We start from the raw sequence: 24,103 nt of genomic DNA, 5'->3' as shown, positions 1-24,103 counted from the left end.
TAGGTCGGGAGCTTGTGGGTTTTGTTGCATCCACAATGGACCTCAATCCCTTGATGCCAAGTTTGTTACCTATTGAACGGTTCCGCAATATTCTTCTAATGTGCGCATTCTTATATTGATTGTGATTACGTACAATATCTGTAAAGCATGAAAACACAAATAGTAGTGAGATTATCTTTGTAATGCACATGATATTGTAATATAATAGAGGCTCCCTGTAAACCCTTGTGTGCTATCACTGGATTCTGATGAGAGAGCCCATGTGTGTTGTAATATGGTGAGTAGATTAATATAATCTGGCACAACTACACAAAAAATAGGCTCCCTGTTGGGGGCCCAGATGTAAGGATAGTTGGTAGATGATAGGTTCATAATATACCATATAGAAAGTTTATTGCCAAACCATGATAACGAGAGCGCAGAGCCAGTAGGCAGATCATAGTGTAGATAATAGGGGTACACCATAACCACCATAAATAAATCAGGAAAGCAAAACTGGCTGGAAAACACAGGGTTTTGCCGCTACATGCCAGCTCTATTCATCTGAAGGCGCACGGCTGTAACTATCAGTTTAGTCTATCAAAGACCGCGCGGCTCCCACCATTTCCGGGGTATTATGGTAGACCAACTCGAAGTGCGAAATCATTTAGCAGAACCGGCCCAATAGAGCTGTCGATTGCAGATGTCCTTGCTCCCCTTCCTGAAAAGGAACATACTGTGCTTACTAAAGAAGAACAGAAGAGGAACATGTTAAAGAACAGAAGAGGAAGCATAATATTGAGATTCCCCTTCTTTCTATACAGTGTTGGTTGCCCACCCATGATGAATCAGAGCGCCCAAAGAAATGCAATTCCATGATGTCTCTCTATATGTGGCCACATGCATTTGAAAACTCAATTGGGAGCATTAGCTAATTAACCAATTAAATGTGTGTCTGTTAGCTAATGTCAGTATCATATCACATTCGTATTTGAAGAACCTTAGGACGTATGATTGGTCGGTTATTTAGCTTTAAAGGGTGAATAGCTGCTAGTAGGACACAAAGCACCTACGCAGATCGTAGTGTAGATATAATGGGAAAACCCTAAGCATCAGGAGTAAAATCAGCAAAGTGGACTGGAATATATGTGCTAGTATTGCCGGTACGGCTAGAAAGGCTTCGGATACCAGCTCTCTTCAACTGAAGGTGCGGTACTGTTAATATAAGTGTAACTCTCAAAGGCGACACAGCTCCCCACATTTCCTTGCTAATCTTATAGGATTCAACTGGGTAGGCCACTACAATTCCTATTCCTATGTTTACAAAATCCTACGAATCAAAGAGGCCCGAAGAGTTCAAAGTGTCCATCACAACCGACGTATAGACCTCTACACTGCAAATGTCCCTGCTCATCTTCACTACAAGGAACATACTGTACTACTATCATACGTCCTAAGAAGAACGGAGAGAGTACTTATTAAAGAAAAACGGAAGAGGAACATGCTAAAGAAGAGCAAGCAGATTTTGGATAATAAAATGTTCGTTGCGCAGTGCCCACACATGATGAACCAGAGCGCATTAAAATTGCAACTCCCTGCTGTCTCTCTATATGTGGTGCACGTGCTTTTCGAAAGTGAAGTAGGAACATTAGCTGACCAATTTAACTTTATCTGTTTTAGTAATATCAGCATCATATCATATTCGTATTTGAGCAACAAGTTTGGAATTATGAGTGGCACGTTGTTTAGCTTGATGGATTCAGGAGCAGTGGTAAGTGCTACCTCTTGAGCACTGCGTTGGTTTTCCCTTGAAGAGGAAAGGGCGATACAGTAAAGTAGCGTAAGTATTTCCCTCAGTTTTTGAGAACCAAGGTATCAATCCAGTAGGAGACCACGCTCGAGTCCCACGCACCTACACAAACAAATAAGAACCTCGCAACCAACGCGATAAAGGGGTTGTCAATCCCTTGACGGTCACTTACGAGAGTGAGATCTGATAGATATGATAAGATAATATTTTTGGTATTTTTATGATAAAGAGAAATAAAGATGCAAAGTAAAATAAACGGCAATAGAAATAGCTAAGTGTTGGAAGATTAATATGATGGAAAATAGACCCGGGGGCCATAGGTTTCACTAGTGGCTTCTCTCAAGATAGCATAAGTATTACGGTGGGTAAACGAATTACTGTCGAGCAATTGATAGAATTGAGCATAGTTATGAGAATATCTAGGTATGATCATGTATATAGGCATCACGTCCGTGACAAGTAGACTGAAACGATTCTGCATCTACTACTATTACTCCACACATCGACCGCTATCCAGCATGCGTCTAGAGTATTAAGTTCATAAGAACAGAGTAATGCTTTAAGCAAGATGACATGATGTAGAGGGATAAACTCATGCAATATGATATAAACCCCATATTTTTATCCTCGATGGCAACAATACAATACATGCCTTGCTGCCCCTGCTGTCACTGGGAAAGGACACCGCAAGATTGAACCCAAAGCTAAGCACTTCTCCCATTGCAAGAAAGATCAATCTAGTAGGACAAACCAAACTGATAATTCGAAGAGACTTGCAAAGATAACCAATCATACATAAAAGAATTCAGAGGAGATTCAAATATTGTTCATAGATAAACTTGATCATAAACCCACAATTCATCGGATCTCGACAAACACACCGCAAAAGAAGATTACATCAAATAGATCTCCAAGAAGATCGAGGAGAACTTTGTTTTGAGATCCAAAGAGAGAGAAGAAGCCATCTAGCTAATAAGTATGGACCCAAAGGTCTGAGGTAAACTACTCACACATCATCAGAGAGGCTATGGTGTTGATGTAGAAGCCCTCCGTGATCAATGCCCCCTCCGGCAGGACGCTGGAAAAGGCCCCAAGATGGGATCTCACGGGTACAGAAGGTTGCGGCGGTGGAAATAGGGTTTTGGCTCCGTATATGATGTTTCCAGGGTATATGGGTATATATAGGAGGAAGAAGTACGTCGGTGGAGCAACGAGGGGCCCACGAGGGTGGAGGGGGGCCCCCCTACCTCGTGGCTTCCTCGTCTGTTGCTTGACGTCCACTCCAAGTCCTTTGGATCACGTTTGTTCCTAAAATCACGTTCCCAAAGGTTTCATTCCGTTTGGACTCCGTTTGATATTCTTTTTCTGCGAAACACTGAAATAGGCAAAAAAAACAGCAATTTGGGCTGGGCCTCCGGTTAATAGGTGAGTCCCAAAATAATATAAAAGTGTATAATAAAGCCCATTAATCATCCAACACAGAATATAATATAGCATGGAACAATAAAAAATTATAGATACGTTGGAGACGTATCAAGCATCCCCAAGAAGATCGAGGAGAACTTTGTATTGAGATCCAAAGAGAGAGAAGAAGCCATCTAGCTAATAACTATGGACCCACAGGTCTGAGGTAAACTACTCACACATCATCGGAGAGGCTATGGTGTTGATGTAGAAGCCCTCCGTGATCAATGCCCCCTCTGGCAGGATGCCGGAAAAGGCCCCAAGATGGGATCTCATGGGTACAGAAAGTTGCGGCGGTGGAAATAGGGTTTTGGATCCGTATATGATGTTTCCAGGGTATATGGGTATATGTAGGAGGAAGAAGTATGTCGGTGGAGCAACGAGGGGCCCACGAGGGTGGAGGGCGCGCCCCCCTACCTCGTGGCTTCCTCGTCTGTTGCTTGACGTCCACTCCAAGTCCTCTAGATCATTTTTGTTCCGAAAATCACGTTCCCGAAGGTTTTATTCCATTTGGACTCCGTTTGATATTCTTTTTCTACGAAACACTGAAATAGGCAAAAAAACAGCAATTTGGGCTGGGCCTCCGGTTAATAGGTTAGTCCCAAAAATAATATAAAAGTGTATAATAAAGCCCATTAATCATCCAAAACAGAATATAATATAGCTTGGAACAATAAAAAATTATAGATACGTTGGAGACGTATCAGTAAGCAGCTACGATGATGGTACTGAATATAAAGGCATGTCTGCATGCAAGTTGCGTGACTTTTGTCATTTGGGTCAGTCGACCATTTCAGGCGGTTGGATGAAGATCCTATGTCTCCTAACCCTTCTTCTTCCTCATCTGTGATTCTTCCAATACATAACATCGCATGGGCCGCCGGCCGAACCACCGGCCCCAACCCCCCGCCCTCCCCTGAACCGCCCCCACCGCCTGTGTTCCCTCGCCACCCCCACCCCCACCCCCACCCGCATCAAGTTTTCTTCGTTCGTGAGGCCCCACCACCTCCCACACAACCACCGTCCCCACCCGAGCCCCTTCCTTCGCACCGGCAAACTCCGGCGAGCTCTCAAAAATCGACTGACCCAATTTTGAAATTTAGTCTATTGTCATTTAACTAGTGTGGAATATAAAAGGGGAAAACCATAAGCATTGCAAGTATAGTGTTGAGCGTGCCATGGCAGATCTGAAGGTGCAAACCGGACAAAGGCAACTTCACAACCAATGTTTGCTTTCAACTAACAAGTAAGTGATGGACAAGAAATCAGAGTAAAGCAGTGGCGATCTATTTTCTTGTTGCGATAAATAAGTTGAGCAGATACGAAAGAGTACAGCCTCTGGTGCGGCGCCGTGTATGCATCTGCTGAGAATTTGACGGTGCTGCGGTAGCGATGGCTGTCGGCGGCGTGGAAGAAGATCTAGGAGGGTAGACGGTGGCGGTGGGGCGTGGTGGACGATACGGTCATAGGAGCGGCGTCGGCAAGGTGGACGACGGCGGGGATGAAGCGAGAGGACGGGATGCAAGGATCCCGGTCTGAAGCCGTGGATGAGAGAGGTCGATCTCTTGTAATGGACGAAGGCGTCGGGGTATCAGCTCCGGCATGGTGGAGGAGGATGGCGGTGGATGGGGTGGCGGACGGAGGAGGCTGGGGTGGAGAGGGTGTTTTGGCGCCCACGGAGTACGAATGGGGAAATGGAGGGAGAGAGGAAGGGGAGAACCATGTCTTCAGGGCGCGCTTGTCTCAAATGCGAGGAAATTTATAAACTTAGCCCCCGTTTAAAATTTCCTACATCACAACAATATTAGTCGGTTGGGGATAGGACGGTAATCTTGCATACACCGAATATTTGCCGACAAGAATTTGTTTTGGCACCCACCATGTATGAATCGGGGAGGGATTCGATTTCGGCCGAGGAGACACTGTGTTTTGGCGCCCACCGTGTAGTATGAATCCAGGTGAGAGGTAGTTATGTCATGTTTGAGTGAAATTACAAACCTACCCCTATTGAAACCTGTAGAAATCGAGCCGATAGGCTTTGCGTTTCAGGGATAGGCAGTAATTTCCATCTCGTAGATTTTGGTTTCACGCGGTTACTGCGTCTTTCCCGGCTTCGTTCAAATTTTTGCAGAGCAAGAGTGCACGTTTGCCGTGCCAACTCAATTAGAATCCAGTTTGTATTCTATTTTTGTTCGGGCAGGATCCATTTTTTATTGTAATAAAATTCTATATACATCATTTTCTTATATATATTTTCAAAAGCACAACACCCTTTATACATAAATATGGTTTACAAATGGCATGATCTCAGATTCATAAGGCTGTATCCATCTTAATTTGGATTTTCAAATATTTGAAACCACTTTATGCTGAAATCCAATGTATGCATTCCTCGCTAACTGTCTCCAATTATTGTGTGTTTCATGCGGTTTTTTTACTTCTCAAACATGTATAATGTGTTTCACACACGCAACATATAGTGTAATCCCGTTTAGACATAATTGCATATAAACCATGCATTGTCTCTAATTAAAGAATCTATGGATCACTAATATTCATAAACTATATAACATTACACGTGTCCCCAAATTCAAATGAATATGCAAGTTTGATACACCAATTTGCGTTATGATATTATCGATGTCGTGATCTCTAGTTTAAATATTTAAATCCCCTTTAATTCAGATATTCATCTCATATAGCTATCACTCATGCTTATATAGGAGTATCTCTCTAGACCTATACGCGTGATCGTCTCTCGGGTATCTCTCGTGCTACCTGTATATCGACAATGATCTTTCATCTTCGTAACACACTGACGGTACTCTCTCACTCGACCTTCATCACTCTATCTCTCTCTAAGTATATCTCGCTCCCTGTTATGTGTCTCTAACTATGATTCTCCATGTGAAATCTCTTTCTCTCACACAAACACAAACTTTGTCTCCCGGGGTCTCATTTCTCTCTACTATTCCCCTGTGTGCCACTCGCACACCCCCTCTCACACAGAGATGTCTTTCGCTCCTTAGGTATGAGAAGCTACGACTCTTCCTCTTAAATATCTCTTTCTCACACACAAACACAAACTCTGTCTCACAGGGTCTCATATCTCTACACCATTCTCTTGTATGTCGCTCACACACACTCTCTCTCCCTAGAGATATCTTGCGTTCCCTCATATGTCTCTCTAGCTATCACTCTCATTGTGAAATATCTTTCTCTCTCGCAGACACAAAACTCCATCTCTCGGGATCTCATTTCTCTCTGATATTTGTTTGTATGTGACTCACATGCACCCTCTCTCTATCTCTCTCACACCCGCACACATAACTTAGCCTTCTGATCCACTCGACTCCTATCTCTAACACACACTAGCTAGCATCTTTATCTTTCTATTTATCTGCTTCTCCATCAACCTTCTTTCTCGCCCTCACTCTTGCTTCCTATCACGCACACTATATATGTTTCTCTCTACATGCAGTCATGTGCCCTCTTTTTATCTTTCTCTCTCACACACATAACTTCACCCTCTGAACCACCCGGCGGTCATCTCCAACACTCAAACTAGCCGATGTCCCTCTAGCTAGCATCTATATCTCTGTATCTATCTGTAGTTTCTCCGTCAACATTTCTTTCTCGCATGCACTCTTGCTTCCTATCATGCACACTATATATGTCTCTCCATACATGCATCTATAGGTTGATCTCTTTTGCACAATCATTGTGTCTCACTCCCTCTGCTCGCCATAGATGCATGCTCTAGCCCACGCCACTATCTCTTAAAGACAAAAACACATGCTCAATTATCGGGCCTTCTTCCCTGCACTCTCACATGCATGCATATTGTCATACCGATCCGTCTCTCCCATGTCGTTGATCTTATGACTTATGTCTTCTTTCTTTTATCTCGATCATGTTGGGAATCGTAGCATAATTTAAAATTTTCCTACGCTCACCAAGATGCATCTATGGAGTCTACTAGCAACGAGGGGAAAGGAGTGGATCTACATACCCTTGTAGATCGCGAGCGGAAGCGTTCCAATGAACGTGGATGACGGAGTCGTACTCGCCGTGATCCAAATCACCGATGACCGAGTGCCGAACGGACGGCACCTCCGCGTTCAACACACGTACGGTGCAGCAACGTCTCCTCCTTCTTGATCCAGCAAGGGGGAAGGAGAGGTTGATGGAGATCCAACAGCACGACGGCGTGGTGGTGGATGTAGCGGGTCTCCGGCAGGGCTTCGCCGAGCTTCTGCGAGAGAGAGAGAGGTGTTGCAGGGGAGGAGGGAGGCGCCCAAGGCTTAGATGTTGCTGCCCTCCCTTCCCCCCACTATATATAGGGCCAAGGGAGAGGGGGGGCGCAGCCTTGCCCCTTCCTTCAAGGAAGGGTGCGGCCAGGGGGGAGTCCTTCCCCCCCAAGGCACCTCGGAGGTGCCTTCCCCCTTTAGGACTCTCCCTTCTTTCTTATCTCTTGCGCATGGGCCTCTTGGGGCTGGTGCCCTTGGCCCATATAGGCCAAGGCGCACCCCTTACAGCCCATGTGGCCCCCCGGGGCTGGTGGACCCCCTTGGTGGACCCCCGGACCCCTTTCGGCACTCCCGGTACAATACCGATAAAGCGCGAAACTTTTCCGGCGACCAAAATAAGACTTCCCATATATAAATCTTTACCTCCGGACCATTCCGGAACCTCTCGTGACGTCCGGGATCTCATCCGGGACTCCGAACAACTTTCGGGTTTCCGCATACATATATCTCTACAACCCTAGCGTCACCGGACCTTAAGTGTGTAGACCCTACGGGTTCGGGAGACATGCAGACATGACCGAGACGCCTCTCCGGTCAATAACCAACAGCGGGATCTGGATACCCATGTTGGCTCCCACATGTTCCACGATGATATCATCGGGTGAACCACGGTGTCGAGGATTCAATCAATCCGTATGCAATTCCCTTTGTCAATCGGTATGTTACTTGCCCGAGATTCGATCGTCGGTATCCCAATACCTTGTTCAATCTCGTTACCGGCAAGTCTCTTTACTCGTACCGCAATGCATGATCCCGTGACTAACGCCTTAGTCACATTGAGCTCATTATGATGATGCATTACCGAGTGGGCCCAGAGATACCTCTCCGTTTACACGGAGTGACAAATCCCAGTCTCGATCCGTGCCAACCCAACAGACACTTTCGGAGATACCCGTAATGCACCTTTATAGTCACCCAGTTACGTTGTGACGTTTGGCACACCCAAAGCACTCATACGGTATCCGGGAGTTGCACGATCTCATGGTCTAAGGAAAAGATACTTGACATTGGAAAAGCTCTAGCAAACGAAACTACACGATCTTTTATGCTATGCTTAAGTTGGGTCTTGTCCATCACATCATTCTTCTAATGATGTGATCCCGTTATCAATGACATCCAATGTCCATAGTCAGGAAACCATGACTATCTGTTGATCAACGAGCTAGTCAACTAGAGGCTTACTAGGGACAGGTTGTGGTCTATGTATTCACACATGTATTATGATTTCCGGACAATACAATTATACCACGAATAATAGACTATTATCATGAACACAGAAATATAATAATAACCATTTATTATTGCCTCTAGGGCATATTTCCAACAGATCATGCGCGAGCGCACACACACACACACATCCCACGTATACATGTATACCTCTCGCACATGCACGTTCAAGGTCTCCTATGTCTCCATACGTAGTTAATTACCCTCAGTCCTAACGCCACACCGAATCGTTCTCTTCTTGTGTGCACATAACTTCCGCCTGGATGGGTAAAGCACACACTCACACTTAACAATCTCCTTCTAGCTACCCCCCTTTCTCACTCTTCCCCTATATCCTGGAAACCAATAAGACCATCCCTTCGTTTAATTCCCGCCTACATGCACCATCGATATATAGTAGTCTTCATTGGTGTCTCTCGAACAAACACGTTCTCTCGATGTCGACTCCTCTCACGCGCACACGCCTTCTCTTCCCTCTCTACGGGCCTTTTCTCTCTCGCACCCCCTTGTTGGTGGCCTCTGCCATACACATCACCTCTCTACGATGAAGCCACGCACACTTAAATTACATTCGCCACCGAGGACTCCACGTCACACACACACACGCACACACCCACCCGCCCACCCACCCACACACACACACGCACACTAAGACTCCATCTCACACACACATGCTCTAGGCGGAGCATTTGTTCCTACCACCCTTCGTCCAACCTTACCCGTATGATAAACAATCACCTTAATTTACTTGTATAACATGGACAAATTCCACTTTACTTTAGTAGTTAGCAAACTTATCATCTCTACTCTTATAAAAAACCGAGTTGGTGATGATGGTGTGCCTGCCATCTTGTAATATAGACCTTCCGATCTATATCTGACGGATAGAAAGCAAACTATGACAATTTTACAAAAGATACCCGCACCTCTCTCCACATTTACAGATAAGGCCTTGCCTCGTTCATCCTTATCTCCCACAACCTCATTGCTGAGCAATTAAAAAAGGAAGTCTCTGGAACAATCTAGCATGGTGGCCGCTGCCGCCTGCCGGCGCCGTCCATCCCCATGCCTTCGCCTAGTCCGACCACCAATCACCACCACGCTCCACTCCTCCTCACATTATCTCTCATCTTTCATTTTTTCGATGAAATTCTCGAGATATCATTTTTTTGATAAAATTCTCGAGATATCATTAGTTTTTACACATGGGATTACTCCTGCATGGGTCAATCACAACAGGTGTTTTGTAAAATGCATCTTGATGTTCTGTGCAATGGACGAGCATCTTGCTAGTAATTATATAATGCAAATCACGAGCAGGAAGTGACATTTTTTTACACAACCACATTAACATGGCCACGTAAATCACTAGCTAAAGTGTAATACCATTATACTTATATCCCGATGCAAAAGGTTGAGTACATGTCCAAAGAGTAGAGTCGCACACACGCACTTTGTCTCTCAGAATCTCACACACGCCAGTTACGTGACGCCCCCTTAAGCAGACACGTATGTTACAATTTGTGCACCTGCGGGTACACGTGATGGTGCGCATTTATTTAAGCCGGACGGCGAACCCAAACAGTAGCTGCATTCATTCCCCTCCTGCCGCCTCTTCTCTATTTGCCGTCGCCCGGTAGCCATGGCCCGGCCAAAGGTAACGAAATACGCCATACTCCCGCCGGAGCGGCGCTTTAATCTGGAAATTTTAGTGGTCATGCATGCATCTTTTTGTGCTAGCACTCCTATATAAGGGTTGATCGGTCGCTTCCCGCGGACGTGCGCGGGCGGTGGAAGAGGAAGGAGAAGGGAAGCGGGCTGTGGAGTAATTTTTTTACCATAATTTGTTAGGAAACCGAGTGCAATAATTGAGTAGTTTTGCAAACTACCGGTACTACACCTGAAACGGTTCAAAACCAATACCACCACCACGCCCGCGTCTGACCGCCCTGGCCGACCAACCCCCCTCCCTTGCTGACGCGCGCTTCCCATGTGAAATGGTCAGCGTCGCCCCGGAGTGTCAGTGTTGCATTAATGCCCAGCCAGAGCGGAGGCGACCTCTCACTGGCGCCGGCTTTGAAGCAGTGCGATGGCCGAGAGAGCGCCGCTTCCCGGTGCACGCGACTGCTCCGCGTCGAGGCTGGCTATAGTTTGGATAAGTCCCTTGAAGGAAATATGCCCTAGAGGGAATAATAAAGTTGTTATTTATATTTCCTTATATCATGATAAATGTTTATTATTCATGATAGAATTGTATTAACCGGAAACTTAGTACATGTGTGAATACATAGACAAAACAGAGTGTCCCTAGTATGCCTCTACTTGACTAGCTCGTTAATCAAAGATGGTTATATTTCCTGACCATAGACATGTGTTGTCATTTGATGAACGGGATCACATCATTAGAGAATGATGTGATGGACAAGACCCATCCGTTAGCTTAGCATTATGATCGTTGAGTTTTATTGCTATTGCTTTCTTCATGACTTATACATGTTCCTCTGACTATGAGATTATGCAACTCCCGAATACCGGAGGAACACTTAGTGTGCTATCAAACGTCACAACGTAACTGGGTGATTATAAAGATGCTCTACAGGTGTCTCCGATGGTGTTTGGCGGGTTGGCATAGATCGAGATTAGGATTTGTCACTCCGTGTTTCGGAGAGGTATCTCTGGGCCCTCTAGGTAATGCACATCACTATAAGCCTTGCAAGCAATGTGACTACTGAGTTAGTTGCGGGATGATGCATTACGGAACGAGTAAAGAGACTTGCCGGTAACGAGATTGAACTAGGCATTGAGATACCGATGATCGAATCTCGGGCAAGTAACATACCGATGACAAAGGGTACAACGTATGTTGTTGTGCGGTTTGACCGATAAAGATCTTCGTAGAATATGTAGGAACCAATAAGAGCATTCAGGTTCCGCTATTGGTTATTGACCGGAGATGAGTCTCGGTCATGTCTACATAGTTCTCGAACCCGTAGGGTTCGCACGCTTAACGTTCGATGACGATCGGTATTATGAGTTTATGTGTTTTGATGTACCAAAAGTTGTTCGGAGTCCCGGATGAGATCACGGACATGACGAGGAGTCTTCAAATGGTTGATACATAAAGATTGATACATTGTAAGGTTATATTCGAACACCGGAAAGGTTCCGGGGGTCACCGGATAAATACCAGAGTACCGTGGAGTTACCGGAACACCCCGGAGGGTCAATGGGCCTTAGTGGAAATAGAGGGCAGCAAGGGAGCTGTGGGGCGCGCCCCCCTAGGCCCAAACCGAATTGGTTTAGGGCTTGGGGGGCGGCCCCCTCTTTCCTTCTCCCCTCCTCCTCTTTCCTTCCCCTCCTAGTTGGACTAGGAAAAGGGGAACCTACTCCTAGTAGGAGTAGGATTCCCCCTTGGCGCGCACCCTATGAGGCCGCCGGCCCCTTCCCCTTGCTCCTTTATATACGGGGGAGGGGGGCACCCCTAGAACACACAAGTTGACAGTTGTCTTAACCGTGTGCGGTGCCCCCTTCATAGATTCCACCTCGGTCATATCGTTGTAGTGCTTAGGCGAAGCCCTGCGTCGATAACTTCATCATCACCGTTATGTTGCTATGCATCACCTAGATGAATCTTGCGTGTACGTACGATTTTTTTTAAATTACTGCGTTCCTCAACAGATTGACTGATAAGTGGGTGAGGCGTTCGGGCCGTTCGCTCCCAGACCGAACGAGTACACCACAGTGAGGTGGCAACAACCCGATGCCACGATTCATGCAGTGGGATCGTACGGCAGCGGGAGCATTCTGGGTGAGATGCAGAAATCTGATGTTCAGGCGTTATTATTTGAAAAAAAAGAAATCGACTAAAAAAAAGGAATTAAATTAGTGGGAAATCAAACTCCTCCAAGAATCCTTTTGGACAGGGAAAAGAAAAATGCTTCCAGTACGAAAACGTCCAGAAGGGGAAAGAGATTTCCACCTAGGCGATTCGCGTCGTGTACCACCTGCCCCCATCTCCAAGGCGTCGCCCGCCTCCCACCCCCCTCCCCTCCCACCCAGATCTCCCTCGACCCCAACGCCCGCGCGCCCGGCCCCCGGAATCGGAGGAGCGCGCGACGATGTCGACCACGGCAGTGGTGCCGGCCGGCGACGTGCCGGACCCGACGGTGCGGAACCTCCTGGAGCAGGACACCCTCAAGTGGGTCTTCGTCGGCGGCAAGGGCGGCGTCGGCAAGACCACCTGCAGCTCCATCGTCTCCATCCTCCTCGCCTCCGTGCGCCAGTCCGTGCTCGTCATCTCCACCGACCCCGCCCACAACCTCAGCGACGCCTTCCAGCAGCGCTTCACCAAGTTCCCCACCCTCGTCAAGGGCTTCTCCAACCTCTACGCCATGGTGATTTCATAGCCCCTCTCCCCTCTCCCCTCTCCCCTGGCTTCCCGCCGGTTCAACTCGAATCCGCCTAATTCCTTGGTGTTTGCGTGGATTGGATGGGATGGATATACTCTGCCTGCCCGTGTGATGGCGCTTCGGTAGGACACTAGAACTGTGGGTTAATCCCCGAATTGCGGGAGGGGGAGGGGGATGGGATGGTACTGTGGAAGAGGAGAGAGTGTGCCAGTAGAATTTTCTTACGTTACTCCTATTTCCTACTATATGTGGGATACCACTAGAGACGTACCCCTACCAGAGGGCCCTCGTGATGGTTGTTAAAACTGGAAATTTCCAATTTGGGTCTGGTTTGGGTTTTTGTTACTACTTGTGATATGTGGGTGGTTGTGTAGTTATGGAAGAACCTGTATGTTCACCAACCTTTCGACCTGGAGCAAGTTAGTTGGCAAGCACGGCAATTTTCTGTCAAAAAATAAACTGAAGCACGAAAGTTGCCATGCTTGTCATCCTCGCGTCACTGAACTTGCTGTCGAAAACGTTTGGAGTTGCCATGTGCTTGTACCTGGCGTTCGGTACTTAAAAGATTCCTAATAATATGGTGACAATTTCATCTTACATGGTCCTTGGAAGGTGGCAGCTGACGATAAGGTCTGTGACTAGTGGAAAATAAATACGCTCTCTAGGAATTTCCTTTTTATGTGTTCTGCGGAGGACTCGGCTTTCAGAAGAAAGCAAGGTGTCTGACTTGTAGGAAAAAGAAGTACTACTCTGTTCCTAAATATAAGACGTTTTAAGTTCAATTCAATTTGAACTGCAAAAACGTCTTATATTTAGGAACAGAGGTAGTACCAATTATCTAGCATTCAATTTAAATATTACGCGAAGGGAAATAGAAAATAAGATGTCTGATTCATCGCAAAGAGGGCTTTCGTTTAGTGGAATCCTTATTACTGCATCAGTTGGTCATAACTTGTATGATCCATGTTATATACTCCCTCTCTCTGAGAACATTTTGTTCCAAGCCTTTTTTTTTACAACATATTCAGTTATTTACTGGATACACGATATAAAACATGCCCTAATCCAGTGATAATTTTCTTGTGCAGACTATTGCTGCCACTATGTTTTGGTACCTGGTCATGTGATTTTCCTCCTTCTTTTAGTACCTTTGTTGTTTTATAATCTGGGTTGCCACTTTCATTAGTCCCGCTCTTTCTGTAAATGTAAACTTTCACTCTTACTGGAAAAGGTCTTCTGGCTCATCGACTAAACTCTGATCCTTAATTTTCAGGAAATTGATCCCAAGGTAGAAAATGATGATTTCGGCAATGAAGGAATGGAAGGATTTATTTCAGAATTGACAAATGCAATTCCAGGAGTCGATGAAGCTATGAGTTTTGCTGAAATGCTGAAGTAATTATAGCCTCCAGTTTGGTGTTCACCTTTCTTCCCTTTGCAAGCAAAGTTTCTTTTTCAGCCCGCACCTCAATTTCCAGCAACTATCAGAGTCTTAACTTTTGTTCTCTTGCTGCAGATTAGTTCAAACAATGGATTACTCCGTTGTAGTTTTTGATACTGCTCCTACAGGGCATACTTTACGGTTGCTGCAGTTTCCAGCAACACTGGAGAAGGGCCTAGAGAAAATGATGGACTTAAAGAATAGATACGGTGGTCTGATAAATCAGGTATTCTTTATTCTTGATAAATTTCAACCTATTGGGTTAGTATGATTGTTGTCGCATACTATATTATGTATCAGTGCATTCCACCATGGCAGTACATTGTATAACTAACAAAAAAAGCAGAGTAAGTCTATGGTTTCGGTTCATTAGAGCATGAACTACCAAGATGCTGAGAAATTAATGGCAGCCTGAATGAAAGATGGTTGCATAATTGTTTGATATGTTGAGTCTTACAAAGAAAAATATTGTGATGACTCCATTGCACTGTTCCACTGTTTGTATTGAAGTTTAATGGTATAATATGCTTTTGATATGTACTTTCACATGCAGTAGAAACTTGTAATTGGACTAACTGAGTTGGACACTACAATTTATGGTCGTGACAGGCCAGTCGACTTTTTGGTCTCGGTGATGATTTGAACGAGGATATAATGCTTGGGAGAATTGAAGGCATGAAGGACGTAATCGAGCAAGTGAACAGGCAGTTTAAAGATCCAGTAAGACTACCAACCTTGAACCAAATAAATTTTGTCCATAAGATGCTTATTAATTGACTTCAATGGCTGTTCTGTGCTGCTCCCTCAAGTTGGAATTGTAGAAGGATAGCTAGTTATTTTTGTTGCTTTTGCTTTTTAGCGCTGGTATTGTTTTGAAAGTTGTATGCCAGATTTAATGTTTTGTGAGCTGCTCTTGTTGCAACTGGGCGTGTGATCCTGGAGCATTAGGTATGCTTTAGAGGCTGCACTCACTGGCTGCATGTTTTAAAAATCGGAATGTACTATTGACCGCAAACTTCTGTTATGGAGTCTGGGTAAACCCCTTCTGAAAAATAAAGACTCTAGGATGTTTATCCTGTTAACTCTGGTTTTAAATGGGAAGGCGTTTGTAGACTAGTAAATTAGGAACATGACCAACTGTCACTAGAAGAATATGCTTACGCAGTTATGCGTTACGTAAAAATAAGTCGAAAACACAATGAAGAATGGGCCTGTACCACACGGATCTAATAGTAGTCAACTCCAGCACATATAAATTATGGTCTTGTTGACTTCGCAATGATGTATTAGTGGTCCTGTGAGATTATGAAATTTAAATTTATTGTTAGAGGGTAGGTAGAACTGTTTCATGGTATGCTCGGAATCAACAGTTTGTGTAGTTTACTGTGGTGTACATGCTTGCAAAGCATGTATATGCAACAGGTTATGTGTATAGTATATGAAAGTTCTACTGGATTAACATATAATTTGGAATCATGCTGGATTATCCTATAATTTTACCATTAATTTATGTCTCTACATTATTGAAAGCACCTTATGTTAGACATTTATCATGTTCTGACTTATTTTTTTGGTTTTATTCTCAGGACTTGACAACCTTTGTTTGTGTTTGTATTCCTGAATTTCTTTCATTGTATGAAACGGAGAGATTGGTGCAAGAGTTAGCGAAATTCGAGATCGATGCACACAATATTATAATCAATCAAGTTATTTTTGACGAGGAAGGTTAGTACACAAAATATACTGTCTTGAGATTTCATTGGAAATGAAAACATACCAGATCCACCTTTGATTATCATAAACACATATTGCGCAAGCAGAGAATCTTGTCCTCGTGAACTTTGGCTGAATAGAGATTCTGTAGTGTTTAAACACGAAGCCTTTTAAAAACAGGACATAACGATGACTTTGCACAATGGTTTGTTTTGAACTCTTCTTAGTGCATTTGTGCATCTCTATCTAAAACTTGTGCCATCACCTTGCAGCCGTCGAGTCGAAACTGCTAAGAGCGCGGGTAAAGATGCAACAAAAGTACGTCGATCAGTTCCATATGTTATACGACGACTTCAACATCATCAAGTTGCCCTTGCTCCCAGAGGAGGCAAGAAATCCAGCACTGAACATTTTCGTACTCGTATGACTTACCAGTACTTGATGACAATTTGCTCGTTTTACTTTTCAGGTATGTGGTGTGCAAGCTCTGCAGAACTTCTCCAAGCACTTCCTGGCACCGTACAGTGCGGCACTGAAAAGGGGCAGCGTGGAGGAGCTAGAAGAGAGAGTAGGCACACTGAAATCAGCGCTGCAAGAAGCCGAGTCGGAACTAGATAGAGTTAGGAAAGGGAAGCAGGTAGCATGAGCCTTTTTCACCTGTCAGAAGTTGTTGCACTCGGCGGACACCAGTTATAGAGATTTTGTTTGTCCTGCATTCTCCGGTTGATTTCCTCCATTTCCTGTTTGCTCAGTTAAATTTTTTAGATTTGTTGTTATAGTCATGAGAAGAGAAGTGTACTGTAAGCACGCGATATATATATAGGTGTCTTTTTTTGCCCTTGTGTTAGGGGGTCTGTTTGAGAGGCGATGCCGCTGTTTAGGAGTTGTTCTGGGCTGAGATTGGAATTGATTACCTAGAAACCCTTGTGCACTGCTGTAGTATCTTGTTAAACATAAGTTTGGAAAATCAATAAAGGATTGCTGAGAGCAACAAGTTGACCATAGTATAGCATAAATGTCTCAATAGCAACAATGAACACTCTTGACAAACTGCAATGCTCAGCAACTTTTGTCACCGACGCTTACTGGTGATGGTGATGGTGATGCAACATAGTCGCAAAGAGGCATGCATTGTATGTGCACATATCTAGAATTGCTTTTAAGCATGTACTATCTCTGTCCGGGTTTATTAGGCCCCCAGTATTTTGAGCCAAACTTTGTCAATTCATATGACTACTAAAATATATAATAAATGCTACAAAAAGTATAATTTTTGTGACATATAGAAAGAGCTTTCCGAAGGTATAATTTTTGTGACATATAGTTTAAATTTGATTAGTTAAATTTGTTGGTCAAATTATAGCTCAAAATGAGAGGGAGCCTAATAAACCCGGACAGAGGTAGTAGCATTTTATATATTGACTTTCATCAGGATTGAGGAGTCGTCAGCAAAAAGAAGATTTGCAACAGCGGGAGCATCACAACATACCTTAACTCCAGACAAGCTACCACTCTCCTCTGCATTGGAAACTTAAATGATTAGCATTCTTGTTTTCTATTTCTCATGCAAGTCCTAAATCATCATACTATTTTGCGAAAATTTACTTGGGTAAGTTTTAACTTGATAGCGTGTGCCTAATTTTAAAGGAATTTTTCAAGACTTCGAAATACATTTATGTGCGTGGATACACTATTTTGTTGTATTTGCAACTTACATTGGCCATACATATTGATAAAATCTTGTATTTACTACTCCCTCCATCCCATAATATAAAAGCGTTTTTTACGGTAATGCAGCGTCAAAAACGCTCTTATATTATCGGACGGAGGGAGTATATTGTTAAAACAATATAAAAGAAGCCACCAAGTTCAACTACCAGCATACCCAGATAGTTTGATAGATCTTGATTGAAGCGGGTTTGATAGATCTTGATTGAAGCGGTGCAGCTGAATATGATTTACTTGTATGAATTCACGGTACATACAGCTCTTAGCAAGTGGATAAAATATGGTTTTTTTGCGGGGTAATAAAATATGGTTACTTGTATGAATTCACAATACATACAACTCTTAGCAAGCGGACAAAAGACACAACTCTTATCAAATGAACAAATAATATGATGTACATATGTCCAAGTCTTTTTTCTTCTCAAGAGCATTTTCTTTACCGGGAAAACGGACAGATAGGGTCACCTACAATGGCAAATTTGGTATTTAGCGCCGAAACAATTTGAACAAATTTTGGATTCAAAAGCTTTAATGGCCAGTAATATAAAGATGTACCCCAATATTCACACACAACATGGTATGACACAATGGTGAGTGAATTGCAAAAAACCACCACATTTGAAGTTCACTTCCGGATTTGCCACGACATTTCTTGTGCGCCTAAAAAATCTATTGATTCCTTACTAATTTTCTCAATAAACACTGATGACCAGTTTAGGGCAAGTTAATCCTATTTCTGACATAACGGGCCTACCGGTCGTTGCCACGTGGCACTAAAAGTCAACACTAGAGGGCCCGCCCGTCAGGGCCTCATCTAGTATATGCGGCGCAAACACACGAGGACTGTCGGAGGTGCTCATCCGCACGGTGCTCTGCTCGGGCAGCCATCGCCGCTGAAAACGGCCAGAGGCGAGCTCCTCCTTCCCCTCACGCCAAGCTAATCTCCTTCCCATCTTCTCGTTAGAGCAACTCCAATGGGGCGACCCATTTCGTCCGCCCGCGTCCGTTTGGGTCGGCGCGGACAAAAGTGGCGGCCCAATGCGCCGACCCAAACTCAAATCGTGTCCGCCCGGCGTCCGCGCCGACCCATTTCCGGCCCAAAATTGCGCCTGGAATGCGTCGGCGCGGACGTGAAGCGGACGCGCCGCGCGTCTCCTCGCCGTCCGTCGCGTCCCCACCTGGCGGCCGTCCAACTACGACGGTCAACATAATTTATGACGACCGCCCACCTTGGGCCCACGCGTCAGCGACGGCGGTCGTCCTTTTTTAAGCCGGGCGTGCGGCGGGGCCGTCCTCATCCACTACCACTCGCCCCCCGTCCCCATCTGGCCACCCCTGCCCCCACGCCGGCGACAACCCTAGCCACCGCCAGCACGGGTTTCTTCTCCGGCATCGGCAGCAGCCGCAAGGGCAAAGCCCCCGCCCGCCATTCCCCCTCCCTCCCCGCGCCGGGGCGCGCTCCCCGGCAGAGGCAGCGCATCAACGTGCCGTTGCACCAGGCCGAGTGGCACTGGCACCACCGCGTGCCTCTGCCATACCCGGACGTGACGCTGCCGCATGACTGACATTTTGGATCCGGAGAGGATCCCAGTGCCGGCGACGCCGCGGACGGCGAGGGCCCATGCGGAGGAGGTGCGGCGCCAGCGGGCGTTGCTGACGTCGGAGCAGCGCGCCGACCCGCACTTCGCCGTCGACTCGCCCAACTGGGCTCGATGGTTCGCCTTCGAGCACGAGGAGGCGAGGCGACGCGGCGTCCGCGGCGTCGACCACAGCCTGCCGCCGCCCGCGCTCGTCGTCCGCGACGAGGACCAGGAGGCCGAGGCCGCCTACCAGGCGGCCATCAAGGAGAGCGAGGAGGAGGAGCGGTGGAGGGAGGCGGACGAGGCGGCTTTCGAGGCTGCCATGGCGGAGGCCATGGCCCTCTCCGCGGCGGGACTGTGTCGTGCCGCCGGTGGCCCCGCCGTCCCCGCCCAAAGCCGAGCCGGAGGAGCCGGCCTACCTCGAGCGCTACTCATGGACCGGAGTAGTGCGTGAGTGGGTCAGCGCTCCGCCGATCTGGCTCGGGGCGACGGAGAAGCAGGAGGCGGCCTACCTCGACCACGGGCGCCGCATTCGGCTGGCCGAGGACCGCCGGGAGGGCGAGCGCCTGCAGATGCTCGAGCGCGAGGCCGAAGAGGAGGCGCACCAGGCCCAGGCAGCGGGAGCGCAGGCAGCGGCGGCAAAGCCCGACATCACCGCCGTCTGGAACACGGCGTTCCCCTGGGCCGGCTCTGTGCCGACGTTGATCGACCTCACCGGTCGCGACGCAGCCGCCGCCGCGGACGAGGACGCCTAGGGCAGCGCGTCGTCTAATTTTTAGTGTTTTAATTAATGTAATGTGGACTTTCGCCAGCCTTCGTGGCCGGTTTTTATGTTTAATTAAATGCATGTATTTATTTTCAAAAGGCTTGCAATACTTTTTTTGTCGCGCCGACGAAATGGGTCGGGCCAGCGTTGGGCGCTCGCGCCGACCCAAACACAGCGCCGGACGTTTGTGTCCGCCGGGCCGACCCAGACGGACAAAAAGCGGACAAAAGCGCCGTCCGTTTGGGTCGGCCCGTTGGAGTTGCTCTTAGCTCCAAGCTGGACGCACAAGAGCCACGGGAGCCAAAGGGAGCAGCCGCCATTATTGTCGAGGCGGGGAAGTTGTGCTTCTCGTCGGTGAATCACTGGTGAGGTTGAAGGCGTCACAGCGGCGCCGGACCAGGGACCCCAAGGCGTGGCTGCTCGTCCACGTTCGGGAGCCTGCACGCTACTCTGGCAGCCCATCTGACGCCGCCGCATGCATTGGGCTGCTTCGGACGAGAATAGAGGGGTAGGGAGTGGCCCAGCCTACTGAGCAGGGGGCCGGCTCACCGTGCGCCAGAGGAGGGGGCCAGAGCTCGTTGGGGCAGCGCAAGGGGAGGGGCCGCGTCGCGGGAGCCACCATATCTAGCATGGGGCGGGATGCGCGGTGGTGGATCTCGCCGGTGCTGGTAGGGAGAAGAGATGGAGGAAGGTGGCGGGGTAGGCAAGAGAGAGAGAGGAGGCATGTTCACAATCCAAACAGCCCTGTAGCGGGGCGACGCCGGTCATGGGCGAGAGGAGGTGGGTGTGTGGTGTAAGCGTGGGACATTTTTTTAACCGTCAATGCAAACGGTGTTTACAAGTGGTGCCACGTGGACCTGACCAGCGAGCCCGGTATGTATGCCAGAGATTGAATTAAATCGCGTCAAACCAGTCATCACCGTTTATTAAGAAAATTAGCAAGAAAATATTTTTTGGGCGCACAAGAAATGTGTGGCAAATCTGGAAATGAACTTCAAATGTGATGGTTTTCTGTAATTCACTCCACAATGGTCAGTACGCTTAGTTCGTTCCACCAAGGGCAAACGAAGGGGGCACATAGCAGAGTACACACCTTATTTGAAGGCTGTAATGTGGACTGCTCTCATTTCAGAAGTGACCATACAGGAGTACACCCTATAAATGCCATGTTGTAAAAAAAAAGAAAACTAAAGTTTGATGATAATTCCATTTGTTAGAAGGGAGAGAGGGATTGGTGTAATATTCGTTGTATTGCTTGAGCCTCGTGGGCATATATATAGGAGTCCATGATCATTTTGGAGTACAAGGCAAGGTAGAAGAATATCCTATGCTATCCTAGCTTTCCTAATAATCACGATACTCAACATCCTCCCGCAGTCACAACGGTAGCGACACACATGCTGAGACTGGAGAAGAATCCGAATGGAAGCCGACGGACACCTTCCCACAGTCGTAACGGTCGATGCATCGCGGAGTCGTGGCTGGAGTGGAAACCGACGAGGTTGCTCAAGCAAGGCGGTAGCCCTTTGTGCCGTTTGTCGAGGTAGTCGAGAGCGCAGGTGGTGTAGCCATAGTCGAGGTAGCCGCGCGAAGAACGCCATGGTCGGTGTCGAGTCGGGGGTCGCCGGTGTCGAGGTAGTCGCCGTGGAGCCGCGGAAGAAGAGCAGCGGCGGCGGCTAGAAAAGGAGGGCGGCGGCGGTGCTCGAAGTAGGCGATAATGAACCCGACAACGTGACGAAGATCGGCGCGGACGGTGACGTTCCCGCGCCAAGGGAGGCGGCGCGGCGCATATCACGTGGAAGTCAACACGCGCGGACGGCGGTGGACCGCGGGCCACAGCGTTACGGCACGAAGGAGCGACGCAACAGCGGCGGCTTGGTCGGGGCGACGGCGGGGAAGACCTCAGGGCGGTTGCAGGGATCACGTGCCACACTCGCTACGGCCCGACGGGGCGACGCAACGGCAGCACGAGGGTCGGTGCAGCCTCGGGGACGGCCTGGAGTGGACGGCTGATACGTCCATTTTGCATCATGCTTTTATATCGATATTTATTGCATTATGGGCTGTTATTACACATTATGTCACAATACTTATGCCTATCCTCTCTTATTTTACGAGGGTTTACATAAAGAGGGAGAATGCCGGCAGCTGAAATTCTGGGCTGCAAAAGGAGCAAATATTAGAGACCTACTTTGCACAACTCCAAAAGTCCTGAAACTCCACGGAAGTTATTTTTGGAAATAATAGCGAAGAAAATACCAGAGGGGGCCCACACCCTGGCCACGAGGGTGGGGGGCGCGCCTCCTGCCTCGTGGGCCCCCTGTTGGCCCTCCGGTGCCCATCTTCCGCTATATGAAGTCTTTCGTCCGAGGAAAAATCATAAGCAAGCTTTCGGGACGAGACTCCGCCGCCACGAGGCGAAACCTTGGCGGAACCAATCTAGGGCTCCGACGAAGCTGTTCTGCCGGGGACACTTCCCTCTGGGAGGGGGAAATCATCGCCATCGTCATCACCAACTCTCCTCTCATCGGGAGGGGGCCAATCTCCATCAACATCTTCACCAGCACCATCTCCTCTCAAACCCTAGTTCATCTCTTGTATCCAATTCTTGTCTCTAAGTCTGAGATTGGTACCTGTAGGTTGCTAGTAGTGTTGATTACTCCTTGTAGTTGATGCTAGTTGGTTTATTTGGTGGAAGATCATATGTTCAGATCCTTTATGCATATTAATACTCCTCCGATTATGAACATGAATATGCTTTGTGAGTAGTTACGTTTGTTCCTGAGGACAGGGGGAAGTCTTGCTATTAGTAGTCATGTGAATTTGGTATTCGTTCGATATTTTGATGAGATGCATGTTGTCTCTCCTCTAGTGGTGTCATGTGAACGTCGACTACATGACACTTCACCATTATTTGGGCCTAGAGGAAGGCATTGGGAAGTAATAAGTAGATGATGGGTTGCTAGAGTGACAGAAGCTTAAACCCTAGTTTATGCGTTGCTTCGTAAGGGGCTGATTTGGATCCATATGTTTCATGCTATGGTTAGGTTTACCTTAATACTTCTTTTGTAGTTGCGGATGCTTGCAATAGGAGTTAATCATAAGTGGGATGCTTGTCCAAGTAAGGACAACACCCAAGCACCGGTCCACCCACATATCAAATTATCAAAGTACCGAACGCGAATCATATGAACGTGATGAAAACTAGCTTGACGATAATTCCCATGTGTCCTCGGGAGCGTTTTCCTTCATATAAGTGTTTGTCCAGGCTTGTCCTTTGCTACAAAAAGGATTGGGTCATATTGCTGCCTTTATTTACACTTGTTACTTGTTACCCGTTACAAATTACCTTATCACAAAACTATCTGTTACCGATAATTTCAGTGCTTGCAGAGAATACCTTGCTGAAAACCGCTTATCATTTCCTTCTGCTCCTCGTTGGGTTCGACACTCTTACTTATCGAAAGGACTACGATAGATCCCCTATACTTGTGGGTCATCAAGACTCTTTTCTGGCGCCGTTGCCGGGGAGTGAAGCGCCTTTGGTAGGTGGAATTTGGTAAGGAAAAATTTATATAGTGTGCTGAAATTTACTGTCACTTGTTACTATGGAAAGTAATCCTTTGAGGGGCTTGTTCGGGGTATCTTCACCCCGACCAGTAGAGCAAAGAGTTGC

At 46.9% G+C, this 24,103-nt stretch overlaps 1 protein-coding gene across 1 annotated transcript; it reads left to right on the top strand.

The window, feature by feature from the left end:
- The first annotated feature begins 12,818 nt into the window (after positions 1-12,818).
- Positions 12,819-17,360, top strand: LOC123122236 (ATPase GET3A). Its single transcript, XM_044542383.1, has 7 exons — positions 12,819-13,184; positions 14,473-14,594; positions 14,716-14,866; positions 15,250-15,360; positions 16,227-16,365; positions 16,626-16,741; positions 16,823-17,360. Exons 1-7 carry the CDS (start codon positions 12,909-12,911, stop codon positions 16,997-16,999), a joined length of 1,092 nt encoding a protein of 363 aa, XP_044398318.1. The 5' UTR covers positions 12,819-12,908; the 3' UTR covers positions 17,000-17,360.
- The last annotated feature ends 6,743 nt before the right edge of the window (positions 17,361-24,103 follow it).

The sequence above is a fragment of the Triticum aestivum genome, chromosome 5D (assembly GCF_018294505.1).
Source record: "Triticum aestivum cultivar Chinese Spring chromosome 5D, IWGSC CS RefSeq v2.1, whole genome shotgun sequence".
In the NCBI taxonomy this organism is placed as follows: Eukaryota; Viridiplantae; Streptophyta; class Magnoliopsida; order Poales; family Poaceae; genus Triticum; species Triticum aestivum.
Note: the sequence above shows the minus strand (reverse complement) of the source record. Positions and strands in the feature narration are given on the sequence as shown.

Bases quoted from the DNA above. Each gene is read 5' to 3' on its own strand.
- LOC123122236 (XM_044542383.1), top strand. From the start codon at position 12,909: ATGTCGACCACGGCAGTGGTGCCGGCCGGCGACGTGCCGGACCCGACG. The intron at 14,595-14,715 runs GTAATTATAGCC...CTCTTGCTGCAG, and splicing joins AGTTTTGCTGAAATGCTGAA to ATTAGTTCAAACAATGGATT. The intron at 16,366-16,625 runs GTTAGTACACAA...ATCACCTTGCAG, and splicing joins AGTTATTTTTGACGAGGAAG to CCGTCGAGTCGAAACTGCTA.